Source organism: Rhinopithecus bieti, unplaced genomic scaffold (assembly GCF_001698545.2).
Source record: "Rhinopithecus bieti isolate Rb0 unplaced genomic scaffold, ASM169854v2 scaffold_5882, whole genome shotgun sequence".
Classification (NCBI taxonomy): Eukaryota; Metazoa; Chordata; class Mammalia; order Primates; family Cercopithecidae; genus Rhinopithecus; species Rhinopithecus bieti.
Window position 1 is genome coordinate 2,309,419 of NW_016805188.1, and position 13,064 is coordinate 2,322,482.

General features: G+C 37.3%; 1 protein-coding gene across 1 annotated transcript in view; it reads right to left on the reverse strand.

Annotated features, from left to right (window-relative positions):
- Positions 1-13,064, reverse strand: part of RAPGEF5 (Rap guanine nucleotide exchange factor 5) — a 247,705-nt gene that overhangs the window by 37,675 nt on the left and 196,966 nt on the right. Inside the window, 5 exon segments of the mRNA XM_017871557.1 lie at positions 271-349; positions 1,323-1,353; positions 3,952-4,049; positions 5,788-5,932; positions 10,321-10,399. Coding sequence (XP_017727046.1) covers positions 271-349; positions 1,323-1,353; positions 3,952-4,049; positions 5,788-5,932; positions 10,321-10,399 — 432 coding nt within the window.

Sequence of the window (13,064 nt, forward strand, 5' to 3'; positions counted from 1 at the left end):
TTTACCTCTTCTCAAAATGCAAGGAGGCTCTAGGCATTGTCTCCTTTCCTTGCTTCCCAAATTATAAGCATCCTTGGTGCTTGGGACAGTATTATGTGATCTAAGAAAACTATAATGCTCAAAGAAAGAAAAGAAAAACATGCTATTTGATGCTAACATGCTTATCTGACAGCTAGAAATGAAGGTTAGTCAGGCTGATACGCCAATGTAGGAGAAAAATGGTGGCTAACTGCTACCTACCCCCAAACCCTCACTTCAAACCATACTCACTTTCCTCTGTTTCAGTCACAGTTCCTCTATGCTGGAGCCAGTTCTCCTTAAGACTGAATTGGTGGAAAAGGGCTTTATTCTGTGAGATTGGAGAAAGAGAACAATGAATGAATGCATTCTTGCCCTTTGGAAAACCATAGCTGTTTACAACATGTTCCAAAAGAGCCAGCCAATTTTTTTTTTTTAAATATGAAATCCACCCATCCAATCTTAGAGAAATAAACTGGGAGTCGCCCCAACTAATGCAAATGGTGGTGGAGATTATGAGCAATCCGATGGGCCTGGGCTAAGGCCAGCAGCAGGCCAAAAGTCCTTATATAATACCCTGCAACATGACTTTTCACATCTAGCTATTACAAACATCCATAGTCTCCTGAGATAAACATCATTTCCCCATTCCAACATGAATCTATAAGGCGTAGTTATCACAATCTGATCCTCTGCTATTACATTTTTCATAGAAGCAACTTTGAGATGGTTTCAATACCTCTGCTGTAGTACAGTGACTTTCCTAAGGGACACAGGCATACTGTTCATTATGATTATCCACCTGATACGGCTGTGTCTCCAAAGCTTGTGCCTGATATCTCAGTCCATATTTCCCCCTTATCAAATTGGACTGAGAACACATTCCCACTTGCTACCTTCTCTTTCTGTTGTATTAAAAGTGCAAATATTTTCCTTATAAGACTTCTTTCCTCTTAAAGATTCCTCCTACCTGGATATTTTTTTTTTTTTTTTTGACATAAACATCTTAAAATTCAAATTTATATCACTCCAGGGATAGCAGGAAGCCCCGAGACTCTAAAATGCACCACAAAACCAGCAGAATGTCAAAAAGTCAAGGGTACACAGCTAAAATCAGATCTGCACCAGCACAGGAATAACTAAAGCAAAGCAGGAAAGCGCAGGGAAGCTGCAACCCCAGGCGCCCCGCCTTGTCGGGTTCCGCTCGAGGCAGTATTCATTTTAATTTTGAAACACGCCAAGGGAGGCAAGGCAAGGTCTCCAAACCAGATCACCTAATTTTAGGTATAGAAGCATCTGTTTACCTTTTTTTGTGGTGAATATTCATCCACAGTGCTGAAAGGAAAAATGGCAAGAAGTCAGTCTTTGTCCCAAACCCAGAATAATGTAGTTATTGTTATGGAAGACTAATTTCCAGCACTAGGCAGAGGATTTTGCTCTTCAAAAAAGATAAAACACAGTATTCATTAATTCACTATGTACAACACACTTGACATTGGGCTCTGAATTTCAAATGAGCCAGGAAGTAAAGAAGTTATGGATTCAACAGATGTATTTTGCCTTCTACCCACAGAAAATGAAGCTCAGAAGTGAGGGAGGAACTGGATCTGCTCAGTCCATGGGAACTCAGTCCACAGAAATGAGGATTTAAAAAAACTGCAATATTCAGTCCATAGACATAAGTTTTCTCATACAGTGATAGTGATAGATTTTAGGTGAAATTACTGCTATTTAGATAGCTAAGTCACTCAGCCAAGGCACATCTTCTCCAGGATGTGTCTCTGTGCCCTCTGAACGCCACCTCCACTTACAAAGGAGCCAGTGCCGGGGCCAATTTCATACATCATTAGGTGAACTATAAATTAAATGTATGAGTCTTGCTCTCAGAAAGGAACACTTTCTCCTCTATTTTGTGTACTGGGGCTAGAGAAAAAAAAAAGTCACGAGTTTTACATTTAGGGCTTGAATCTTATTCTAGAATCTAAAGCTATTTCATAATCTTATAAAAATAGGCAAGAATCATTTCTTTCTTTTTTTTTTTTTAAGACATAGTCTAACTCTCTCACCCAGGCTAGAGTGCAGTGGCGTGATCACTGTTCACTGCAGCCTTGACCTCCAGGGCTCAAGTGATCCTCCTGCCTCAGCCTCCCAAGTAACTGGAACTACAGGCATGTACCACCATGCCCAGCTAAGTTTCTATTTTTGGTAGAGGTGGGGTCTTACTATGTTGTCCAGGGTGGTCTTAAACTCCTAAATTCTTGGACACAAGTGATTCTCCCACCTCCACCTCCCAAAGTGCTGGGATTACAGGTGTGAGTCACTGTGCCAACCAATAATCATTTTTTTATGTCATTTTCTTATTTTATTCTAGTATTTACCATTTTTGTGTAGGTTTTTAAAATGGAATGTATTAAATTTCCATTAATGTATTTGATGAAATATGTTCACATGTATTAAACCATGAATTAAAGTTTCCCAGCTATAACAGGTCTGCCTCATAGCACAGAGCAACTTCCATATGGGGAATTATTTTGATGACAAGGTTGCCCTTTTTTTCCTTGTTTGATTTCATTTATTAGTTCATATTTTCATGTAAGTCTTAGGCAATGGAAACTTAACATAATGTAGACTGTAATAAAAGAAGACCACCAACATTTACAACATTCATCTCTAAGGTACTGTGCTAACTTGCACTTTACTTTCAAATCTCTCAATGTAAGATTTTGATGATTGAGGACTAAAGTATACACACGGTTTGCTACCTAAGATTAATTTATACAGATGTTTCATTTGCAATGAGGTCTCCCTTTACTAAAACTAAGTCAAGCTTTAAATCACAAATTAGTCATCTGAAAGGCTTGAATTAACACGTTCCATGAGAGGTGCAATTTGTGACTGTTGAAATCGTAACAGAAGCTTTTCACAACTTGACAATAAATGTACTTTATGTTTACGAAATATACACTGTAAATCAGATAACAAGTTTTCCTTTTAGATGAACTCTGTGGCTAAATCTGAAAACTGAATGACTTGATGTTTTCTTTACCAAAATTAGTAAGGGGACTTAATGGTAATATCACTAATAGTAAAGTTGAGTGTTGCCAATCTGAAAGATTAATGACAGATACCTAGGGGACACTTAGACATGCCAAGAGTCATTGAGTAAATGGCTCTTTAAAAACTTTCTAAATTGATAGAGAAACCTCAGGGAACTCATAAAACTGAGCTTTTAAAATGCTCCACAGGTTGGGTGTGGTGACTCACACCTGTAATCCCAGTACTTTGGGAGGCTGAGGCAGGTGAATCACCTGAGGTTGGGAGTTCAAGACCAGCCTGGCCAACATAGTGAAACCCCATCTCTACTAAAAATACAAAAAAGTAGCCAGGTGTGGTGGTGCATGTCTGTAATCCCAGCTACTCAGGAGGCTGAGGCATGAAAATTGCTCAAACCCAGGAGGTGGTAGTTGCAGTTAGCCAAGATCACGCTGCTGTATTCCAGCCTGAGCAGCAGCAGAGTGACTATATCTCAAAAAATAAAATAAAATAAAACGTTCCACAACTCCCTGAGACCTATTTATTAAACTTTTCCTCCCTATTCCATAGAGATAGTTACAAGCCCCAAAATGACAAGTTACATAGACTTTTAAAATTAAGTAATAATTTACTGTTTTTATGCACCCTGTTGTTATGGCCCAGGCTGTTTTTACTATATAAAACGGGGTTAAAACAATAGTCAACGAGTTGAATTCTGTGTTCTTTCACTTTGAGTTATGAGAACAAAACACACAATTTACTACTAGAAAAGCTAGGGCATCAAGATGAATCTGAGTCAAAATGTTCAAAATCAACTTTTATGTATAAGGCATTCCAAATTCTATCATATTTGCTGCTGTTTTCTTTCATTAACCATAATTAGGAAAATGAAATACTTACTGACGACGGTGCATTCCAAGTATCTTTTGAAATTCTTTCAATTCTTTTTCAAGTATTGGATATTCATAAACATCATCCAGTACATTCCTATATATGGTCTGGAGAAAAAAGACAAATGACAGCTGAGTGGTTGAATACCCATTTTGTAGGGATTAAGACTCATACCACGGCTATCCTAACAGAGGAAATAAGGACGGATCCAGGACAACGCGCGGGTTTCACCAGGTGCCAATGAGATCCAGAGTGGGATCATAACTCGTAGCTTCTCTGTCAACTGCCATGGCTCTCTATCTGCTTTCAGGGCCGTAGGTGGAAATTCTGGAAAGAGAACTCTAGAGATCTGTGGCTAGCTGGCTACTAGAGATTTCCATGCCCATTCTATACCTTAAAAAATAATAGGCCAGGCGTGGTGGCTCACGCCTGTAATCCCAGCACTTTGGGAGGCCAAGGCAGGCAGACCACAAGGTCAGGAGATGGAGAACATCATGTCTAACACAGTGAAACTGTGTCTCTACTAAAAATACAAAAAAAAAAAAAAAAAAAAAAATTAGCTATGTGTGGTAGTGGGCACCTGTAATCCCAGCTACTCGGGAGGCTGAGGCAGGAGAATGGTGTGAACCCAGGAGGTGGGGCTTGCAGTGAGCCAAGATCGCACCACTGCACTCCAGCCTGGGCAACAGAGCGAGACTCCACCTCAGAATAATAATAATATCGGTTGGGTGTGGTGGCTCAGGCTGTAATCCCAACACTCTGGGAGGCTGAGTAGGGAGCATTGCTTGAGCTGAGTACGAGATCAGCCTGGGCAACAAAGCAAGACTCTGTCTCTACAAAAAAGAAAAAATTAGCTGAGTGTGGTAGTGCACGCCTTTAGTCCCAGATAGTCGGGAGGTTGAGGTGCAAGGATCTCTCAAGCTCAAGAGTTTGAGGTTGCAGTGCACTATGACTGCGTCACTGCACTGCAGCCTGGGTAGCAGAGCAAGACCCTGTCTCAACACACACACACACACACACACACACACACACACACACAATTCCACATAATCATTTGGGAGAAAAAAGTCAATTGAATTAAATTAAGCAGTTGCTTTGAAAACAACATGAGTTTGAAAGAGTTGGTTAGACTCGTAAACAACTGGATGCCTAAATGACAACTAAATGCTGAATTCAAAGTGGTTTCCTTCATGAAAGGCTGAGTCTATTTAGGCAGTTGCCTACTCTGAACTAGAACTCTTCCTTGCTAGAATTCCATTCCATTCCTTCTCTGTCCTAACCTGTAGATTTAATATGATTTTGGTGGCAAAAGTAATCCAACTGTCTTACTAATCATCTCTCCAGATAATCATCTGTGTTGAAAAGATATTGAAGCCTATTAATTAGAAAAAATAAATCAGTTTGTCTCACTCTAAATGTAAATCTACATTATATCTATTTACACATTATTGCTTAAAATTCTCAAAGTATACCACATCTGACAAATGTTTCATAGAACATACATTGTCAATATAGTTTTTAAATCATAATGTTTTATGCAAATATTATATATAGAGGACTGGTTACTTTAAACTTATAATGACTATCAACATATTAAGCTGTATCAAATTTTGAATGTTTTGGTTTACCTTCCTTAATTATTTCATTAGCAATCAAAATTTCCATGACTTTTAGATATGGAATATCAAGCTTCAGAAGTCAATATAACATATATTCTCTGAATCACAACTTGACTATCACAAGAAAGCTGAATGACTGTTACCTACAAATGAGATATTTAAAATGCATGACTAAAAATAAAATTAGTTATTTTGCATCAAAGAATACCTGGAAACGTTGGATTACCTTTAAAAACATTTTTGAATGTTCATCTTCATGTAACCAGTCTTTGTACAGAGCAATCCACTGGGAAACAAGATGCAAGACTTTACGTTTCCTACGAGGAACATCTGAGTTTTCCTCTTTGCCTTGATACTTCTTAGCAGAATAGGTGCAAATGGTTAAGAAAAAATTATATTGTTGAAAATTTAAAAATATGAAGACATCCGTTTACTCTTATTTTTACAAAATACATGAAGGCATACAAGCGTATAAACATGCAGGAAGAACAGAATATACGCAGGGAGAGCAAAGGGTGTGCACTGAAAAGAGCAAAAGTAAACTGAGGAAAATGACTGAAGTATACTCAGTGGGCAGCCAGGAAGTGAAGGGTCAGGCCATTTCACTGGCAGCCGCTGACATGCTTCCGTAGGCAACATGTGGTCAATGCCAGCCCGAGGAGATAGTAGGTGGCCCATTAATTTCAACAGTGACTCCAAGAAGAGCGCTCGCCTCAGTACACAGGTGAATACTATTTCAATACATTTTAGGTAAGAATGAGGCCAGGTGCTGTCTGGTCCTCAGAAATTCACATTCTGTAAAACCAGGTGCTTCTAAAGTAGTTCCAAATGAGTATAGATCTCGGGAACACAATTTGTAACATGATTCAAATGCCCACTCCTAGGAATTTACTTAAGAAAACACTGGATACATGTGCAAACACAGAGGTAAAAGGGACTGCTAATTTTCATTTTGATTAAAATAAAAAATAATGGGAAATAACCTAAATGCCTCAGCAACTGAGAACGGTTGACTAAGTTATTACATATCCATTTAACGGACTATTCAGCAGCCATAAACATGATGGTCCAGCAGTACATTTACTGACAGAGAATATGCACAATGTATTGTTGAGTAGAAAAGCAAGTAAGAAAAGAACATGTTAGGATGATCTACTTCTGTTAACAATGTTTATTTATATGATTAATCTCACTAACTGGAGAGATATATATTAAATAGTTAACAGTGGCTTCTCAAGGTAATGAGGTTTTAGAGTACATGAATTATTTTTATCGTACTTATTAGCATTTCCTAATTTATATACAATGACCATATGTTAACTATGCTGTTAAAATTACATAAAAATAACAACCTCAAAGGCAAAGTGTTTAAATGACTAGGAATGCAACAGCAGCTTGGCATATTCTACACCGATCTATTCTTGTTGTCTCCAAAATGATAATTTCTGAGTGTCTTGGACACATTAAAAAGATGACTAGGAATAGGGAATGCTATGACATCAAACACTTGAGTGTTGTTGGACAGGATTATATATTCTTTAACACTGATATACAGTTGCAAAATTGGAATAAACTTTATGTCAGGCTTTGTAAATATTTTAAAATACAATTTAGTCAATGTCTCCCCATCCTGCAAAAATACATTAAGACCACCTTTGATTTCCACCTGTGAAATAAACTCAGGCAAACACAAAAAAAGTTGCTATTTCTTTTAGTTTTTCTCTTGAAAGGCAAAATATAATAAAGATTTATCTAGGCCAACCATGGTGGCTGATGCTTATAATCCCAGCACTTTGGGAGGCTAAGGCAGGAGGAGTGCTTGACCCCAGGAGTTTAAGGTCAGCCCAGGCAAGAAAGTGAGACCTCATCTCTACAAAGAAAAAAATTAACTGGGTATGGTGATGCACATCAGTAAACCTAGCTAGTTGGGAGGCTGAGACAGGAGCCTGGGAGGTTTAGGCTGCAGTGAGCCATGATCAAGCCACTCTACTCAGCCTAGGCAACAGAGTAAGACATGTCTCAAAGATTTATCTTACATTATTTCCCCTTAAACAAATGTTGTTCTCTTCTTTTCCTGTGAATATAATACCTTCACTAATATAAAGAAATCAAGAAAATTAAGAAATGCAATTTTTTAGGTCATCATGTATAAATGAAGATATGAACTTTGTATTCAAGCTGCATATATATGTTCTACAATTATGGAGTAGCAGAATAAAGTAACTGCAAGAAGCAACGCTTCAACCATTCTCCATTCATAGACAGTTATCTGCTGTACCTTGTTTTCCTCCCTGCAAGATATATATTTAAAATATATTTACTGGTTAAATTTGCATTTGTATTAATCTGATTTCCAATATTAGGAAACAGACATTCTTTTACATTTTGTCTATACTAGATTACACTGATTTATAAATTTAGCTGCAGATAGAAATAGTGGGAAGGCATGTGGTGAGAGTTATAACTTCTATGTAATGCACAGAATATTAGCTGGCCCATAGCTATGAATTTAATGCTCTTTACGATGCTATTAAATACTATTACAATAAAAATACTTATCTAAAATATCTAAAACCAGCACAAATAGCTTTAATCTATAAATAATGTTTTAAAACCATTGGGAAAAAAACAAATAATTTAGATTACTTCTAAGAAGTTGGTTGTAGGGGAATATGCAACACATCTTCACTAAGATGTGCATAAAAATATCTCACATTAAATATAGATTCCGTTTTTGTTTGTGGTATTTCACAAAAGGCAGAGTGCAAATATACAGAAACAATAATAAAGAAAGACTTCCGGCTTAAAATGTTTTAGAGTTCATGGGTTTTGATTATTGGTAAAAGGCTGATAAAATCTGAACCAAAGTTTTGTATATAATGTCTTAGTCAAAGACTCAAAACATATATATCAAAGTTAAGTTCTAGAGATTGTTTAGGGACATCCTATAGTACATTAAATTATTAAATGATAATCACAAATAACATTAGGATCATAGTTAAAGAATGTAGTTTAAAGGCATCTCCTTTATTATAAGTACATTTTATATTACTTGATGGATGAATTGTTTTAGAAATATGTTAGCATTAAAATGTAAATGAAATTAGCTCACAGATATTTTTCCAAAACACTTTTGAAGAAAGAGATGTTCAAAATCTTATCGTTATTGCTAAATGTGGAGCAACACTCCACTTGAAAGCTGTGAAGGAAATCTGCACATATTATTGAAACTTTCCAAATTCAAAACTAACTAACAATGTTTCAAGATCAACTTTATGAACTGGTTCTAAAAAGTGGCAAAATATCTACTATAGCTTTGTTTGGTCATAGGATATAGTAAAGCACTACAAAGTAATCATCATTTCCACTTATATATATATTTTAAGAGAGATGCTACTTTATGCCCTTTATGAAGTTTTAAAGTATTCTTTTAGGTGGGAAAATGCTGTAAAGTTGGGAGATGTGTAACAATTATTTAATAGAGAAAGAATATTAAATAAGCATTATCATTAGGTCTTTTGTTTGCTTGTTTTTGAAGGCAGTCTCCCTCTGTCATCTAAACTGGAGAGCAGTGGCGTGGACTTGGCTCACTGTAGCTTCAACCTCCTGGGCTTAAGTAATCCTCCTCCCTCAGCATCCCATGCAGCTGGGACCACAAGCACATGCCATCATGCCCAGCTAATTTTGGTATATATCTATATCTATATCTATATATCATGCCCAGCTAATTTTGGTATATATCTATATCTATATCTATCTATAGCAAATATCTAGCTATATACCAAATATATATATTAGAGATCGCATCTCACTATGTTGCCCAGGCTGCTCTTGAACCCCTGGACCCAAGCAATCCTCCCACCTTGGTCTCCCAAAGTGCTGGAATTACAGGTGTGAGCCACTGCACCCAGCTGTCATTAGGTCTTAATAGAACTTGAGTATATACAAAAGCAATCCATTTTCCTTAAAATTTTCATATGGTTTAGAGTGGAATCTTCAGTTTCATTTAATAAAAACGGTACAGCAATAGCCTATTTAAATGCTTAAATGCATCTGAATACATTAAATACTGTGAAGCAAGAAGACCACTTGGAGACTTTCAGTAACTTTACATGGCTTTGTTTTGTGGTCTTTCAATGATCCGATGTTGCATCTCTTCTAGTTAGTGAATAAAATTATAAGGCTTCCTTAACTGGTCATTAACCTTCTAATCACATCCATCATTCTAAGAGAGCATGCAGTGACAAAGCTGTGAAAAGATGACAGAGGATTCCAGGGGCTAGGTTTGACCTCCCATGTGGGGGAATGGCCTGTCTCCCCTGAGACACTTGCCAGGAACATGAAATCACATATGTGCATTTTCCTTCACAAGTGGTCTGACACTTAACTAACTGATTCTCCTTTAAGTCCATTTATTCCATGATCTTGCCATTCCACACAGTCTCTTGACTCTGGGGTTTACCCAGCAGGCCAATTTTGCCTCCAGATTTCTAAGCAATCATAAGGCACAGATATGAAGCAAACGTAATATAAACAGTATAATATAGCCACAACATAGACTGTGAAAACAGCCGTTCACATTTCCAGTTTCCTCTGTCTATCTCATTTCATCTTCTACCTTGGATATCATTACATTAATATTTAACATATCCACACTCTACTGTGGGGTTGAATAAACTAAGGAAGGCAGTTAATTCCTAATGTGGGACATCTGTCTGAGAGGAAGTGGTCACAGCAGCCTGAAGATAATGAAGGATATTGCCTTAACAGAGCCTGGCACAAGTCATCAGTTGTCATGAACACAGTGTACGTGAGAAGGAAGTCATCCAGGAGGGTCTCTGCAAAGAAAAAAAAAAAAAAATACAAGTAAGCAAAGAGGTGGATAAGAAGAGCAGCTGCTTTCCAGGCCCCAGAACCATGTGCATGGCAGAAATATGATAAATTTTGATGGCTGTGGGAGGGATTAGAATAGGAGAATTTTAGCCACGAAAGACATTATTTATTAAAATTAAGATATGAAAAACTCCTTATATCAAATGCCTCAAGCAGTAAGATACTTTTGTTGCAGAGCTCTCTAAACATACAATTTTGTTATCATCTTGTTTTCTTGAAACCTCATTTATATTTTTATATTTGTGGGTAAAGCTGATATAGAAAACCAATGCGTAAATAATGTGCATTAAAAAATAAATTTTACAAGATTTCTGAGGTGTACACTCAAGTCCTACAGGGAATAAAGCCCTCATGTGTTAATAAATTAAAATTTTTTCCAAAGCCATTTACTTAAGTCTAGGGCAAGAACAATGAATAATAAAACCCAGAAGACATGTATCAGGTTCCAAGGCCATTCACCTTTATCTCTTAAATGCACCTTTAAGAAGTTGGGAGAGTGATGAGTGATTTTCTTAGTCTTGAAGAGAGACAGAACTGAGTCCAGTTAAAATTGGAGAGCAGGTACAATGTATCACAGCATACTTCTTCCTAATTTCTTTTTTCTACCAACCAAATCAGGTTACATTGTTATAATCTTTGTGCTTTGAGTGTTCTTGGAAGAATTAAGTTTGTATACAATATGGAATTGCTAAAGAGGCAAACACTGACCTTCAATGTAATTTCCATATAGTACAAAAGATTATTGTTTTCCAGCATTCATGGTTTTTTTGTTTGTTTGTTTGTTTGCTATACAGATTCTGAAAGTAATTGAGTGGTATGAATTAAAATACTATAATCAAAATGCACTTCAAATAAAAGTAGTGATTTGGCAAAGCAGTTTTTGCCATAATAGTCTTTATCTAGTCTCCTTAACTTAAAATTCATTTTACTATATGATTTAATCTTCATGTTTTACATTCCAGACATCACATTTTTAGTTATATAAAACAGTAATAAATTATTAGAGTAATTAGCTTGTGTACGGTTGTTACGGACTGAATGCTTATGTCCTCTGCAACACTCCCACCCCCACCACTTTATATGTTGAAACCTTACCCCCAGTGTGATGTATCAGGAGGGGGTATTTGAGAGGTAATTAGGACTGGATAAGGCCATGAGGGTGGAGCCCTCATGAATGGCATTGCTCTCTTTATAAGAGTCCTGAGAAAGCTCCTTTCCTCTCTCTACCACACAAGGATACGAGGCGACTGTGGTTTATGAACCAGGAAGCAGGTCCTCACCAGACACTGAATCTGCCAGCACCTTGATCTTGGACTCCCCAGTGTCCAGGCTGTGAGATATAAATGTCTGTTGTGTAAGCCTCCCAGGCTATGGTATTTTGTTATAGCAGCTTAAGCTGACTAAGAAATATACTCAATAGTGCTTATGCTCTCCAAGATCTACACCTTATAATGATGATGTGTAAGTAAAAATAATTGCCCAGTATACAGCCCTATAGCTCTACATTGAAGACTGGATGAAAGAAAATCTCCAGAATTTTTAGGAATAACCAGTAATACTTACTTTAAAAGTTAATCAGAAAAACAAGGTTATATTTATGAACACAAAACTCTGATATAAGAGGTTGTGGATGACATCTATAATTCTATATTAGCTGCAGGGCATAACTTATTTCTGCTTGGTTGCAGAATATCAAGGTAATCCTAATCCACATAGGTAAGTGGTTGCAAATGGTAGTTTCTTTAAAAGCTTGCTTTTTAATTGCAAGATGCCCATAATTAAAATGAACCAAGGGTGTTAATGAAGAGTATTAACGGAATTTATCTGAAAGATATTTTATCTATAAGTCATAGTATTCCTTGACAAAATAATAAATTTGACAAATTTTCTTATTTAAAACATGTTTTTAAAAGTCTAAACTTACATTGTTGTATCACACTGCAATATGTTAGCAATCACTAGTCTAACTTACTATTTACTCTATAGCAAAAGCAAATTCCTAAACAGATATACCTGGGCCTTGCTGGGCATAAATGAGAACTAGTACAAAAAAGCTGTGGTAGTGTGCTCGATCCGACAATGTTACATGTATGAGTGGACACGCGCAGCCTGCGTACGCAGAAGAGCCATGGGCCCCCTACTAGAGTCTCTGTTTATGGACGTTTCAAATATATGAACAAGGCACGGGAAGGTTTACTTTACTTGTCTCCAAACAAGTTAACCTGGCAGCTCAAGTTAATCACTGGTCATCCTAATGAGAAATTTGGAATATATAATGCGTGCCTTTCATTACAGTTTTTAAAAACAGTTTCAATTGGCCGGGCGCGGTGGCTCAAGCCTGTAATCCCAGAACTTTGGGAGGCCGAGACGGGTGGATCACGAGGTCAGGAGATCGAGACTATCCTGGCTAACAGGGTGAAACCCCATCTCTACTAAAAAAAAATGCAAAAAACTAGCCGGGCGAGGTGGCGGGCGCCTGTAGTCCCAGCTACTCGGGAGGCTGAGGCAGGAGAATGGCGTAAACCTGGGAGGTGGAGCTTGCAGTGAGCTGAGATCCGGCCACTGCACTTCAGCCTGGGCGACAGAGCGCGACTCCGTCTCAAAAAAAGA